This window comes from Lotus japonicus, chromosome 1 (genome assembly GCF_012489685.1).
Source record: "Lotus japonicus ecotype B-129 chromosome 1, LjGifu_v1.2".
In the NCBI taxonomy this organism is placed as follows: Eukaryota; Viridiplantae; Streptophyta; class Magnoliopsida; order Fabales; family Fabaceae; genus Lotus; species Lotus japonicus.
Window position 1 is genome coordinate 10,883,524 of NC_080041.1, and position 16,134 is coordinate 10,899,657.

Sequence of the window (16,134 nt, forward strand, 5' to 3'; positions counted from 1 at the left end):
TTCAAATTGAGAACATTCACATCTTGGTGAGACTAATCTCTTGACGGGTCTTGAACATAAAGATTTTCCTTAAAAGAAATAAAGCATATAGCACTAGGTTGCATGTATATGTATTTTATGAGCCTTTGAGTAGGTATCTTTTTAAATTAGTTTTTGTATAATTAATAGTTTTGGCTAAACTACTTAGTAAAATCTATTCTTCACTTAGTAAAATCTATCTAGCTTTATGTTCACGTAAGTAGTATAACTTGGATTTGAACCCATCATTTTTTACTGACATTCATTTTTGGGTCTCACTTGATATTATTGCTAAAGATCTTAGTTTTTTTATTTTTTGGACGTGATCTTAGTTTTTATTCTAATAATAATAAATTAAAATACATCCTTATAATCGAAAGTTTGCACTTAAAAAATGACATACTACTAATATTAAGTGAAAAAGATGATTAATGATAAAGCACTTATTAAGTTAAAAATACATCATACATATTTCTGAGTAATTAATGGGTAAGATGAAGAGATCAATGATGTGTGCGGGAAGTAGCAGAAACATTGATGATTGATAAGAATCAATGATCTACTTGGATTCTGCTCATTGATTTTGGTGTTCACACACCATGCTAGCTTCACTTCTTGACTTGTTCTACATGCCTGGCCCAATGAGCAGAATCCATCCAAGTCATCAACTTCTCTTCACTACTACTCTCCCCACACATGATTGATCTCCTCATCCTCATGAAACCTTTCCAATTGAGGCAAACATTTAGTTTAGAAAACCAAACACAACTGTGTTCTTGGGAGAGTTGTGAATGAGTAATAAATCTTAATGAAAATCTATTCTAATTGAAAACACAATTGAATTCCTTGTGTCAACTTTTCAACCATGTCACTCCAAATCACACTCAAAGATTCGTCCCTGCATGCCAACGACGTCGTTTCCACGCGAAGCTACTCTCAGAGATGAAAACGTGAACCGTTGATTATGAAACACACGACGCGGAACCCCGTCAGCAGCGACGTGAACCCTAGAAACACGAACCCCGCGTAGCCCAACGCTACGGCTATGTCCGATTGCAAGCAGAACGCATTGCTCGCCGTACACGTGTCCATCTCCTTCAACGTCCTCACCATCGCCGTCCCCGCCGCGCTCGCCGCCAACAGCAGGTACGCAAACACCTGCACCACCACCGCAATCACACAACTAAACTAATTAAGAATTGAATCGCCATTGATTTGAACAGATCAAGTGAATTCTGACCTGGTCATGGCCGAAATCGAACCAGACTTGAAGTACTTCAGGGAACACCGTCGCGCCTCTGGAGATTTCCCAAACGGACGCCACCATTTCGAACAACGAGTACACCGCCACAATCGCGTTCGCAGCGAGAACGAATCTGAACGTACGGGTTACAGTGAGTTTTGTTGATTTCAATTGAGAAATTGGATGGAGTTAGTTTGAGTTACCTGAAGGTGTCGTAGTGGTACCAGTAAGGAGAATCGGAGCCGTGAGTGTTGGTGAGCATGAAGACGGAGGAGGCGAGTGAGAAGGAGAAGGAGATGAGGCGGAAGACGAGGATGAGGGAGTTGAAACGGCGTAGTTTGTGTTCGGCCACCGTGGAGTGGAAACGAGGTGAGGAGGAGCGGTGGTTGTTGTTATTATCGCCGCCGTTGCGAAGGGGCTGAGGGGATCGCATGGCGGTTGAATTGGACGGCGTGGTGATGAGGAATCATGTGGAATGGGAATTTGATTTTGATGTGGTGGGAAAGGGTTTTGGAGTCACGGGAGAGAGGAGCATGAGTTCCATGAGTGAATAGAGAAAAGGAAGAAGAAAGGAAAGCGTGGGAATGTGTTGGGTAAAAGTTGTTGTTTCTACTGACAGAAAGCGTGCAGTAGCAGGGTTACTTACCAGGTGTGGTCTCTCCTCTTCGAATGTGCTTTCTTTTTCTTTCTTTTCTCTCAATTCCTTCATTTTGGATGTTAACATAGGGTCCACTTTTTAGGATACACAAACACTTAATAATCAATATATGTTGAATTATTAGTCATTTTTAATTCGGTTGTTGCTGATTTTCTAGTTCGGAACGCTTTCAACTTACTCCGATCTGGTATGGGTAGAAGAAGTTCCGTTAGCGGTGGTCCATTTGATTGACTCTAATGTATTGACTTCTATGTCTTCTACTGTCGGTCGCAGAGATAAAAAGTGACAGTTTAAACCCCTAGATCGAGTATTTGATACTTAGGAATCACACTTTTATGAATGAAGATATTTGAATTTGTGAAAGCAATTTAATACACCAAATTATGAAACAAATTATGATTTATGAGCCTCTTAATTTTTCTTGGTTTTTTATTTGTAAAGTTGTGTTTAACCGTAATGGTGAATGCTTATTCCTGAGGCTTATCCTCCTCTCGTGAAGAGTAATGTGGGTGTCTAGGCATATTTGTTCACGCAGCACATCAAGGTGGGGATGCTGATTGGAATAAATAACTTAACACGTGACAATGTGGGATTGGGTGACTACTTTAGAAAAAAGCACTACACGCGTTCATGCTAGCTAATAATAAGTGTTTCTTCTTTAAAAATTTGAAGTTACTATAAGTAGGAAAATATTTATCTTTTATTTTAATAAAACCTGGCTTTGTTTCTTGGTCAATAACCTATCTGGTTTGTATTTTTTTTTTTTGGTCGAAGGTTCAAATTCATTCAATACCCAAAGGTAGTCCAACGGCACTTACAACTGATCATAATACATCATACATATTGAATGAAGAGAATTGGGTCATAAGCCCAAAAACTTACAACAGTTCATTAACACTTAAGCATTTAACTACTTAGAAACATCTAAACTGAGTTATAACTAAGTGAGATTTAAGGGAACTCTTGCAAGTACAAGCCCAAAGATCAAGCCCATAGTACTGAGCCCAAGAAAACTGGGCCAAACAAACCCTAGCTTCAGGGACTCCAAACCCTAGCCAACAGAGGTGGCAGAACAGTGGCGGAGGGGAACAACTGAGGCTCCAAAGCTCAAACCAAAGAAGATCTGCTGCAAAAGGAAGTGGAGATTTGATATTGAAAAACTTTAGAGGTCACTTCTTCTACCTTGCCGGCTCTGCCGTCAGCAATTTTGCTACAAGGTCATCCTCAACATAGGTGCTCAACACCTCTTTTAGAGGGGAAACAAACCGCAACAGACCAGATCTGGAAGAACAATAGATGAGGCTAAGAGGTACCGTCTTGAACAATGGAAGCCACAGTTGAAGGATGGGGTGGAAGTCATGGCCGTGGCACCGGAGGGAGCAGCGAAGAAGCCTTTGAAGAGACAGAGGTGGCTGCTATAGGTCTTCAGAGCAGAACCAGCAACTGAGCACGTATATGGCAGAGGCGGAGGAAGCGGGCGAGGCGTATGCGGTGGTGGAGGCGCGGGTGAGACGGTGGAGGCACAGCCTGCAGCACGGTGGCGACCGGTGGGAGGAGGTGGGCGGAGGGGACAAGAGGTAGCAACAAAACAGGGGAAACTAAAGGAAAAAGGAAAAAACCCACTTATTGGGTAGCATATCCACCTACTGTGGAAGAGAACCCACCTACTGTGGGAGAAAACTACCTACCTAGAGCAGGAGAGACCTCCATAGAGGAGGAGAAACCCCCAAAGGGGGAGGAGCCCCCAAAGGGGGTGGCGGCTGGTTGTCTTTGTATGGACGACCCAGTATAGCTATTGGGCTGACCAATACATCAAGAACAATAAGACCATTGAAAAGCAATATTCAAATGCTTCCTGTGATTGACAAAAAAAAAATGCTTCCTGTGTGTTTATATCCAGGCCTTGTGCCACCTTGTATTGGACTTTGGGCTTTCAGCCGGTTTACCCAATAAAATATGTATCTCCGGTATGTATTGACTTATATTTTGGAACAAATATTTCTCATAGAAATGAACTTATTTATAGGAATTATTTAAAGGAACAGAAGGAGTATAAAATAAAGTCTGTTAGTATGATTAACACAACTTATAATGTATTAGTGTTGGCGACCAAGTGTTAGTGTTGACATAGCTGGACAAAACTGATTTAGTTTAGTGCCAACCTTACGCTAAAATATTAACTTCTATTTAATGTAAGTCACAACATCTTGTAAAGTCAGTTTTTGCCTCTTTGAATGACGCTAATCAATCATTTTCTTTTCTTGTTGTGATTCAAAAAGCCTTAGACCTAACAACATAATAATGTAATGTTGACTCACAACACACTAAATATTTTTTAGCATCGATATCACATTTTCTTATGGTTTGATTCACCATTTTGAAAGTGTCAAAGACTGATGTGGATTGAAAAAATAAAAAACTAAAGTGGAACTATTTTAAAAATGAGGAATCAAAATAGTACACTTAAATTAAGTATTAAGACTAAATAATAACACTTTTACTTGGTCCAAAAACCTTTTTTTTCATAAATAATTTAAAAGGTAAATGGGCTCGGAATATAAATATGCATTATAATGAAAGTCCACAACTGCTTTCATAAAAAAAATGAGCTATACAATATTGGACATCCAACATACTTGAAAACAAAATACTGGCATAGCGTTTGGCACGTAGGGATTACTTGTCTAAACATAGCATATACTGGAAAGCAGTCAGTGCTTAAGAGAGTGTAAATAGGGAAGAAAAATGTTTAATGACTTAATTTCACCTTATATTATTAGAAAAAGAGAAAAGAAAATAAAAGAGATAAGCAATGAATAATTATACGTCGGCACATTTTTTAGCCGACATTCAATTGACACACACTTTAACTTTAATGATGATATTTATCCTTACAAAAATTTGCAGCGGTTTTTAAATTGTATTGATTGAAAGTGTATATTTGAACGTCATATACAATAAATAATCAATACACCCTCTGATCACATATATAAGCAAAAAAAAATATTTTATGTTCATTCATTTAATAAATGTATCTAGTAATTAATAATGACAAGATACATTCATTAAATGAATGAACCTAAAATGTTTTTTTTGCTTATATATGTGACTTAAGGGTACTACACTACTACTTAGATGACATAATATGATGAGAATATAAAGATAGAAAGAAAATTGAGTGTATGTGTATATCATTGTTTTTTTTTTCCTATCAACAATATCTTTATTGTTTGAGTGTTTGAAAAATGATAATATTTGTCCTTAAAAGATAGCTCTAATGGTAAAAGTTGAGAGACATATAAGTTAGGAAGTGAAAGATCTAAAGATTAATCTCTGTATGGTGTAATTTATCTTTCCGATGTAGAAAAAGAAATGAGATTGTTCGGAAGAAAGTGCTAAATGGCACTAGTCATTACTTGTCTTTTGAAAACCATGGTAACATAAAAACCATGGGCTGAGAATATGTAATCAACTGATTATACTAACTTATAAGTGTTCATGAACATTGGTTTGAGACAAATTTGTGCAATTAATCATTATCCTATGTATATTTAGTGAGTTAATAAACCAAGGGAATGTGGGATCGGCACCGGCCCCGCACCCCTAGCTCTATATATACGGGGAAAGAGATAGAAACCTTGGACTATTTCACTAATAAAAGATTAAATTGCTAACCCAAGCTTATAATATTATATTATATACTTCAAAACTTGAATAATATACAATTCATAGTCCCGGCTGACCTATATATTAAATAACCAATACACGCACATTGGCATGGCAGCCTCCAAAGTCAGAACCATCAAAACAAGTTATGTGTATTATTAAAAATCCAGAATCTAGCTAGGATATGCATTATTTTATGAATAAGGCCGGTGTCATCAATAGAAGTCATCTAGTGTATGCATTTGATGTCTATGTATAAATAGACACCTTGACACTCATGTTAATCATTGTTATAAACTGATAGAAACAACAGAGTTGAGAAAATCAAAATCAGAGGATCATCATGAATTGTCTTGTGGGGTGTCAGTCTCAGTTGTGGGTAGTGACCATTGTGTTCTACACTTGCATCTTGATCCCATTGAAGGAACTCAAGGGGGCACTTGCAAGCTTGTTTGGTCTCTTCAGCAAAGATGTGGTGGAGTTCCCTGCAGTGATTTCATCATTGCCGGTGGCGAGATTTGAGGATTTGCGAAGGCAATGTTGTTGTGAAGGAGGTGATGATGATGAGTTGAGAGAGAAGATTTGCTCCATTTGCTTGGTGGAGTTTGAAGGGGAAGATGCAGTGAGCAAACTGGAAAGGTGTGGGCATGTGTTCCATCTCAATTGCATTGAACAATGGCTAGACCGTTGTCAATTCTCTTGCCCACTTTGTAGGTCCTTTCTATTTTCTCAACATCATGTCTATACAACCAAATAGATCAACCGGGCGAATTAGTCTAATTTAAGTAGATATCTCATTTTTGTGTCTCTCTAGATATGTTAAATACTTTGTATATCAAGCTTTATCGTCTATAATGATCATATTCGACTCGAATCAGATTGACTCAATGAAAAATACTGTCAATTTATAAATTTTTTTTTATCATAGGAATCAGAGCCTCCTAAGAGTGGTGTAGTTGTTGTTTGTGAGTAGTGTTGTTACCAAGTTTTGTAATGGATACTCATAAATGAAGATCATTTCAGAAATAGTGGAGTCACAAAATGTGTTTTACATACATTTTCACATAATATTTAAGGGTAAAGATAAGAAGAGATAAAAGGAAAACCGAGAGAGAAGAAAAAAATAATCTTTCATTTTAATTCTTACCATTTGACTTCTAAAAGGAATATTAGTACTTTTGTTATTGACTTCTAAAAATAATCTTAATCATTTTTTATTTCATGATACATGATGTTTTATAATATTAGTTATTAATTACTTTTTTTTTTATTTGGTACACTGAAAAACTAACAAAAAAGAAAAAAAAATAGGAAGGTTAGCGCAAAGCCAACTTATTTTTAAGAGGAAATATTTTAACTCCGAAGGACGACGAACTCCCTAACATCCAGGTCGAGGGAGATCGCTCCCTGCACGTAAGCTAATCCACATGAGCATTTTATTTGTTACAACTCAACATCTTTTATATAACAGAAATTTAAATATTACTAATTGTACTGGTATTGGGCTTACAATCTTTGTAATTTAATGGGCTTACCAACTTTGTACTATTGGGTCAGGCGACCCATGACCCGAACGGGTCAAAACCTCATGATATATAAAGAGGACACTGCCCAAGCGGCAGGGGGATCCAACATTTTTTTACTCATTTGATACTTTGTCATATTTTGCTATTGTCTTTTAATTGCTTAGCCCTGGTCGAAAGTTCTAGACCGGAACACTAACCTAACCGAATATATTCATTACTTGTTGTAAGAAAAAAGGAATATATTCTTTACTCTCATTTTAAGAAATTCAAATGATTAAACAAAAGTAAAAAGAAAAAAAAGAAAAAAGAGAGAAAAAGGAAACAACAAGAAAATTAGCGAGAGGCAAGTAAGAAGAAGATCGAAACTACCAAATCAACAACCAAAATTAGCGTGATTTGCATTGCATTGCATTTGCAGATCATCGATCGAGAATGGAAATGGAGGAGAATGGCAGTGAAAACAAGTCAGGAGGAATGTGGGAAAATTTCCTCCGTAACCACCAGAACTCTTTGAAATGGGGGGTAATTTATCAGTTTTCGCCCACAAATGGTTTGTCACAATGAAGGGGATTCACGTGACCAAACCTAGGGCAAAACCATTTGATCAAGCTTTCATTTAAGGAAAAGATGAAGATAGGAACACGACACACATAATCATCACATAAGAATCATAAAGACTCATCACACATGCATAAAGACTCATCAAGACTCATAAAGATTCGTCAGACATGCATAAAGACTCAACAAGAATTCATCAAGATTCAAGAAAATTTCACATAGCATGCATAATCACACAAAACAAGTAAGCATGCATATTCACAAACTCTAGGGACCTAAATCCTGGAAGCGGTTCCCTCACCTTAGCCTTAGTTGAAAAGAAGAAAGAAAGTCAAGGTTCCTTTAGCCTCTTAGGATTTATAAATTCTCCTCCTTCCTTGATGATCCACGAATTCTTCTTCTCCTTCCCTCAAGATCACGAGTTCTCTTCTCTCTTCTCTAAGTGTTTCACAATTTTTCTACGTAATGGAGACTTATGATTTATTTTCTCTAAGGTCGGGTATTTATACTAATCCTCAAGACTCATCAAGAATGATCAAAATCCATATCTCTTCCTATCATGGCCGCCCATCACCTTCTCCATGTGATAGATTTTTCAAACTTTTCTCTCATCTCCTATGATCTTTCAAAATTTAACCATATCTCTTCTTAATTCAAAATTTAAACCTCATAACAAATTAACAACCTCATCTTTTTCATAATTAAAATAAATCTTGATTAAATCTTTTAATTATTAAGTGAATCTTTCAAGTATGATCACCTAACAACCTTAACAAGATAAAAAACTCCAACAACCTCATTTTCTCCTAACAAATTCGGCCATCTCTCTCCTTTTAGGACTTTCTAGAGTTTTCGATTGCTCCATACTTAGTCAAATTCGGCCATGGCATAATCTTAGGCCAAATCTTCACCAAATTTCACAACAACCTTAAAATCTTAATTTGCTATAACTTCTAACAAACAACCTTCGTCTCACAAATTAAATATAACTAATTTAATTCATTTAAATTCCCTTAATTTTATATTCACAAAATAATAAAATTTCTCTTCACATATGATGCAAAATCACGCCCAACACTCCCCCTTATGGCATCATCTCGAAATTTCTCATCTCATGCACTCTTGCATAACTCATTTCTCAATTACGCATTATTTCTAAAAAAACTCTAAGATTACTGTATTAAACAGTAACTTTGCTGTCACTGCCAAATTTAAACAGAAACTCGAAGATTACCGTATTAGCTTGACAGCAACTTTACAGTTACCGTAAGCTAAGCACACATCGCACAGTAATTTCTACTGTAATTATATTATTTCGAATAAATTTCTACTGTAATTATATTATTTCTCCCGTTTACGATCATCTTGCTGGCGAGACCCATTATACCTGTTTCCTCGTTGTCGCTCCCCGTTCCAGCGATCACCACAGTCACCCAGCTGTGACCCCCCCGCTCGGATGAGCCTCTCAATTTCATTCTTTAGAGTAAAACAGTCCCTAGTGTCATGCCCTGCCGAGCGGTGGTACTCGCACCACTTGGTCTTATCTAACATTGCCCGGGGTGAGCCTGTTTCTTTCTTGCCTTCCTCTACTGCATGCGTCGCCTTCACCTCACGCAACAGCTCCGTCAAATGCGCACTCAAACTCTTCCCTGAATCCTCCCGCCGACAAGAGTTTGATTGGTGCCAAGGTCGGCGGCGCTCGAAATTCTCCTTTTTGGGGTACAACGGTTTTCTCGGCGCTTTTTCACTCGTACGAACCTTTCTATCTCGTCTCTTGCTCCCTTCCACCTTCTCTTTGCTCGGCTTGTCCTCTGGCGATGCATCCCTCTAATCGCCATCTCTTTCTACCTTCGCGCGCCTTCGCTTAAAAGCATCGTCCTCCTTGTCAAGTATATAAGTGTTTGCTCTCGCCCGAACCTCAACCATTGATCGGGCCGGCTTGCGAATCAACTTGCTATTTAGCTTCCCAGGTTGCAATCCGTTCTTGAAGGCACGAGCACAGGCATTCGGCTCTTCAGCATCTCGCCCTCAGACTGGCGCACATTGTACAAGTCTTCAATCGTCACTTGTTTGGTCTTACTTGCCGAGAACTGGACTAAGAACTTGGATGAGAAGTCACGGAAATTCGTGATTGATCCTCGAGGCAGTGTTGTGAACCATGCCATGGCGGTGCCTTTGAACGTAGCTGGAAACATCCTGCACTTTACGGCGTCCGAAGCGGCACTGATCACCATCTTCGTGTTAAAGTATAGCAGGTGTTCCTTGGGATCAGCCTTCCCGTTGTACGTCTCAAGGACAATATTCTTCATATTATCTGGAATCGCAACTTCCCTTACAGCCGCCGAGAACGGCCTGAACTCAGCCACGGCCTCGGCCTCGCGCTCCCCCTCGTCCTGTTGTTCGACGCGATAGTACTCCAGTTGCTCCTGCAAGAAATCGTTTCGCTGACGGATGTCATCAACACTATGAATCAAGCGTCTCCAATCTTGACTGGAAATCGGTGCCTGGGGTGCCTGCGTCTCCTCTCCCGAGTCCAGAGGCGAATGCTCCGGTGTCCTCTGCTGCTCCGGCGAAGAAGGTGGAGAAGGCAACGGAGGTGTCGAAGAAGGAGGAGGCGGAGGCGGCAGCGGGGGAGGAGGAGTTAATTGATCCGTCTCTTCACGGTGAACCGGCTCGCGTCGCAGTCTACCTCTCACGCGACGCGGCGGTGAAACACGTCGCCGCTCTCGATCCTCATCACGTCGTCTACGACGCGTTTCCATTTGCTTCGGTAGTGAGTCAAAGAATTCAAACAAACAATCTTGAAAACTGAAGAAAATCGCACAGAAAATTGAGCTTCACGCAACTGAATCACGATCCACGTAGTCCGGAAATCGAAATCTACCGATCCCCACAGACGACGCCAAATGTTCTATCCTGAGAACATTGAATGGGGTAGAGTACCCAAAGTGTGAGGAAAGTGGTATGAATGCTTTAGAGAGAAAAGCTCTAACTGCTAGAGAGAGAGAGAGAGAGAATAACTGAATTTCAATCTGAATATTTCTCAAATAAGCTAAGAGTCCCTTACAATTGGTATTCCCCTCCTATTTATAGGGTCAGAGTTGGGCTTTCGCGCCTTTAACCTATCTAAATGGGCCAGTTGGGCCTCGGGGAGAGAGGGTCAGTTAGGCCTCGGGGAGAGAGGCCCAAAGTCCTGATGCGTCCTGCGCCTAAGGCTGGGTCTCCTGGGCGAGGGACCCTAAGGTCTCGCCCAGTCCAGGGCGCCTAACGCCGGTTTTAGACGATGGCAATCAAGCGTAAAATCGACGAAAAGCTTGAGGCGGTGAAATGAAGATCTATGATTTCTCAACGAAGATACCTTAGATCTATTATTCATTATCTACTTTTTAAACCTTAGATTCGAGTTGGTTTTACTGTAACAAATGGGTCCAAGATAAATATTTCAAATTATTATTATATTATTTTTATTGGGTATTCATTAATATTGAGCGTTTAAGATATTATATTGGGAAATAATTATTATTATTATAGTAATTAAGATAAGTCGCATTTGAAATTTAAAATTAAATTATTTTCTCAAGCGAGGCAATGGATTAAGTTTTCAAAATTTATAACACCTTTTTGATAAAAATCCGAGCTAGTCCCTAGACTTTGTTGAGTTACTAATGTGATCCCCGGTTGAGAAATTGGGGTGTTACACACTTAGTTGTAAAAACCTTGGGACGCATATGTAACGCCCAAATTTCTCAAGTAGGATCACATTAGTTACCCAACAAGTCTAGGGACTAGCTCGAAATTTTTCTTTTTTAAAAGTGATATAAATTTAAATTTCAAAAACTTAATCCATCATCTTGCTTGAGAAAATAATTCAATTTTTAAATTTTAAACACAAATTATCTTAATTATGGTAATAATAAATACCCAATAAAAATAATATAATATCCTTTCAAAATAGTCAACTTGAACCCATGTAATTCAACAAACCAAATCAAATCTAAGGTTCAAAAAGTAGATAATGAATGATATAAAAAAGTTAATGTATCTTCGTTGCCTTCACATCAAATGAGAAATCATAGATCTCCACCTCCGCCGCCTCAAGCTTCTAGTTGATTCTACGCTTGATCACTAAGTAGTCCTCCATCGTCTAAATCTGGCGTTAGGCGTCATACAATAAGTAGGAAACTGAAATGGTTAACTTAAACAAATCAAGAAAACAAAATACTCATAGCAAGATAATATCCATGTTATCCACAATCATTAATAACCATCGAATAAAAAATTAACATAATTAAGGTTCATCCCCTTAATCGATAAAGATGTAAATCCATATGAAACTACCAACCACAACCGATCAATATCACCTCGCAATGTGAGACAATCACACATGACAACCAATCGTCATATTGACAATTCATCAGAATGTCAACTACGAATTTGGCATCAACTCATTCGAATTCTCAATGTCATGCAACAAATTTCAGGAGACACACTAGTCTCTCCACAATACAGGTCAACAACAAAAAGACATATAACATCAAATATTCAACAAGTTCAAAAATCAAGTAGAACACATCACAACCAAATATCAATCAAGAACAAACAAAACAATTTTAACACATTCATCTCAAACACATGCAAGAGAGAGCACACAAGACTCGATGACGCTCTAGGGCCGAGTTACCCTTACCTTCGCAAGTAGTAGTGCATAAACAATACGACCTAGAACAAGAGACACTAACTACCATTAATATGAGTCCAAAAACAAAGAAAACAATCCCCCTAACCCCTATGTAACCCGCGGCCAAGAAAAGAAGAGAGGAGGGGAGAGTTTTTTCGAAATCGTTTTCTTTGCTCGAAACCCTCATGAACCCAACACCCCAACATTAAAAAGAAGTAGGTTTTTAAACCATGGAGTCTTTTAAAATTTCAAAACCAAAATAAGAGGATATTTATAATTCTAAAAAGGTTTCCAAAAGAATTTTGAGAAGAAGATGTTATAGGAAACAGATACCCAAAAGGAGAAAATATCGACGACGAACGAACGTTGATCCAAACGAAAAGAAGGAAACCAAATCTTGATCAACAAGAGAGAAAGGGGAGGGGTTCGACTAGCACCATAGGAGTGGTTCTTGAGATTTGATAGTTTCTCAAGTGTATTTTTAGAGTGAATGGTAAGCAACTTCAAGGTTCATGAATTTTCACAACTGAGGACCCTATTTATAAAAATAATGGCTTAAATGCACTTTTGGACCCTCAAGTTTACATTTTTTGCGATTGTTGACCCTGATCTTATTTTTCTACGAATGGAGACCCTAATCTTTCAAAATGTTGTACCGTTTACCCTTCCGTCAAAATCCGTCAAAAACTTGACGGAACCCACTTACCTGGTCTTCTGACGGAAGGGTAAACGCTGCAACGTTTTGAAAGATTATGGTCTCCATTCAAACTAAAAATAAGATCAGGGTCAACAATCGCAAAAAATGTAAACTTGAGGGTCCAAAAGTGCATTTAAGCCATTTTTTTAAATCCCCCTTTTATCTACGTGGAAGGCCATATCAGCGTGTTCCGTCAAGTTTTTGACGGATTTGGACGGAAGGGTAAACGGTGCAGCGTTTTGAAAGATTAGGGTCTCCATTCGTAGAAAAATAAGATCAGGGTTGACAATCGCAAAAAGTTAAAACATGAGGGTCCAAAAGTGCATTTAAGCCAAAAATAATCCAACCCCAAGCCCAAAGCTTATAAATTTCGCCCATAAAAACCCTAGGAGCTAAGATTTTAAGTTTTTTTTTAGAAAGCTCAATAATATATATTAATAAAGAAGAAAGCTTGAGATACAGCGCCGGACAAATAAACACCGCAAAATAGGAAAAAGCCCCAAACGCCCACACAAACAAACCCAAAAAAGAACCACGGCTAAGATTTTAAGTTTTAAAAGCCTCTTATCTCATATGATCTCAAATCTTGTTCAAAAGTGCTTGAATCTCACATTTTCGGATAGAATCTACAACTGTTTCAGTTAAAAATTAAACTAAATGCTATGTTTCTATCCTAATTAGTCTAGAATAAGATAACCTCCTCATCTCCAAGAATTTGAGCTCAAAAGATTGACCAATCCTTGACTTCGTCATCATGAAACCATTTTCTCCTATTACTATATATGTCTTTTTTTTGAATTTTGTGTATTTATTAGGGGATTATAACAAAATTATGAAATAAATCTTTTTATTTTCCAATATATATATATATATATCATTCACTTTAAATTTATTTTTGAATTTACATGAAATCATCTTTTCTTTTTTCTAAAAAAAAAATCTTTTCTTTTTCTTTATAAAAAGATTTGTCAAGATTTGATTCAAGATTATATCTTTTTAAATAAAGATAAATCAACAACACACCCCTTTTTCTCCTGAACCTATAAACTACGAAATTTTCAGGTTTTAAGAGGGTATTTAAATTTATTTTTCCTTCTCTTAACTAAAGATAATTATTTTATTTTAATTTATACTAACTAGTGTTTTTTACCCGCGCGTTGCACGGGGAATACATCTATTATATTTGATAGGTCAATTAATACCTTGATCATTAAAAATATAATAAACAACGGATGAAATAGAAGAGTATGAAATGATGAGCAAAGTGGACAAAAAGTCTTAAATTAAAACCCTTGTTGCATAGATTGAACTTCGTACAATTGAATAACTAATAAAAAAATTGGTTAACCAAATCTCAAATTATGCAAAACATATTAGGGGATGTGATTTAATGATGGCTAATAAACAATAGCTGATTTAATCTACAATGAAAAAAAGAGAAAAGATTCTTTATGTACGTGATTATGCGAGTTCATTTTTTACACAATAAAATAAACTAAGTTTGACCCATATCAACATGAAGTCGTTTCACATACTTCATGAGCCTAAAGACAATAACACAAATTATAGATATGAAGAATCACCAATAAAGCATTCAGAACACATTTTAATCTTAGAAAAAAAAAGAATGTACCGCGAAATTTGTTATTGTATTTGGTACATTAATTAATACTTAATGAAGGTACTTTCTTGTTAAAATATATTTCTTCTCGTAGGAGAATTTAACTCCTATAATAATTTGTACAAAAAAATTAAAGTGGACTATATTATTATGTAGTAAAAAATTAACATCAAACTATATTATATTATATTTTTCTTGTAAAAAAAATTCCGATGAAATCTTATTAACATTTATTTTTATGTAGAAGTATTTTCATGTAAAATATTCTTCCTATATATAAAAGCTTTTAGGCTCTTTCTAATACATTTAGATCCAGCTTCTCCTTACTCTCAGGATGCCTGAAAGTCTTTTCTCAAGTCTATCTGGTGGGTAATATCGATGAAGATGATGACACCCACCATACCTTGCTTGCTTCAAGGTTGATCTCTTGTATCCTCCTCCTGCCGAAGACTTTAAGAGTAAACCTTGCCATTCCAACTTTCATCGATCGAGTTTTAGTGGTTTTTTTTGTTGATCCAGGTGAGAAAGCTTACTAAGGCAACCTCTGCTTTTGTCTATCTCCCAATATAAGAAGCATGTTGCTTTGCTCTTATAGTAGTACTAATGGGCGTACTTTAGAACAAATTTCTAGCGAAGGTCTTGACAGTTTGGAACTGAAAGATTTGGTTCATTAATAATATCTAGTAGTTTCATCATGCTATTCTGCTTTTGAACTTTTTGTACTTACCGGAGCATTTCTGCGATAAAAAAAATTCAGAATAGTAAAGCAGTCGTAGTATTCTCCCTTTACTTGCTCTAGTGCTCAAGTGATAGCTGAGTGCATATTGTTTGCATCTGAATTATATATAAAAGACTCTTAAAAACAACTACTTAATTCTCCATTACAAAGAATATACATTACATCAGAACCTAATTATTATTTGTCAGTGACATAAGTGTCGAAAATAATAGTATTAATAATGGAAATTTCGAATGGTGTGGATAAGGATTAAAAGTCCAATCTCATAAGAAAGAAAAATCCCCATTTACATCAAAATCTCTCTCAAATTTCTCTACCTCACTATCACCACCGCTTTTCTTATAAATTATCCACAAACACACTCACAAGTTCCACACAATACCTAACATCATATGCAAATTTTGTTTTCACTGCAACCAGAGTCTGTTCTTTGGCATAAAAAAGCACTTCATAAAGTAAGAAGGTATCACATTTTGAATTTAAATCATTAAAATATTTATTTCTAATTAAAAAATCAAATGAAACTTGCTTCCAAATCAGCAACAATCCTAGGTGCTATTCCTGATTGTTGTCCAACTTTAACATGAATTAATATGAACTCATGCTAATTCAAATGAAACTTGCTTCCAAATCAGTAGCTTCCAGCCGTATCTGCATTCTAAGTAACAGAAAATCAAGAACTCATGAAGTGAGATTGATAGACATGTTAGAGTTGGATAGACTAAAGACC

The 16,134-nt window shown here is 37.0% G+C and overlaps 2 protein-coding genes across 2 annotated transcripts; one reads left to right on the plus strand and one right to left on the minus strand.

Annotated features, from left to right (window-relative positions):
• Positions 1-446: 446 nt before the first annotated feature.
• LOC130733573 (CASP-like protein 4C2) lies at positions 447-2,002 on the minus strand. Its single transcript, XM_057585796.1, has 3 exons — positions 1,465-2,002; positions 1,259-1,394; positions 447-1,176 (listed from the first exon to the last, which is right to left on the minus strand). Exons 1-3 carry the CDS (start codon positions 1,692-1,694, stop codon positions 955-957), a joined length of 588 nt encoding a protein of 195 aa, XP_057441779.1. The 5' UTR covers positions 1,695-2,002; the 3' UTR covers positions 447-954.
• A 3,866-nt stretch (positions 2,003-5,868) lies between these two features.
• On the plus strand, positions 5,869-6,601 carry LOC130731595 (RING-H2 finger protein ATL18-like). Its single transcript, XM_057583873.1, has one exon. It carries the CDS (start codon positions 5,929-5,931, stop codon positions 6,340-6,342), a length of 414 nt encoding a protein of 137 aa, XP_057439856.1. The 5' UTR covers positions 5,869-5,928; the 3' UTR covers positions 6,343-6,601.
• The last annotated feature ends 9,533 nt before the right edge of the window (positions 6,602-16,134 follow it).

Coding starts and splice junctions, on each gene's coding strand:
- LOC130733573 (XM_057585796.1), bottom strand. CDS start 1,694: ATGCGATCCCCTCAGCCCCTTCGCAACGGCGGCGATAATAACAACAAC. Junction 1,395..1,464: donor TACCACTACGACACCTTCAG/GTAACTCAAACT, acceptor CCGTACGTTCAG/ATTCGTTCTCGCTGCGAACG. Junction 1,177..1,258: donor TCGATTTCGGCCATGACCAG/GTCAGAATTCAC, acceptor GTGGTGGTGCAG/GTGTTTGCGTACCTGCTGTT.
- LOC130731595 (XM_057583873.1), top strand. CDS start 5,929: ATGAATTGTCTTGTGGGGTGTCAGTCTCAGTTGTGGGTAGTGACCATT.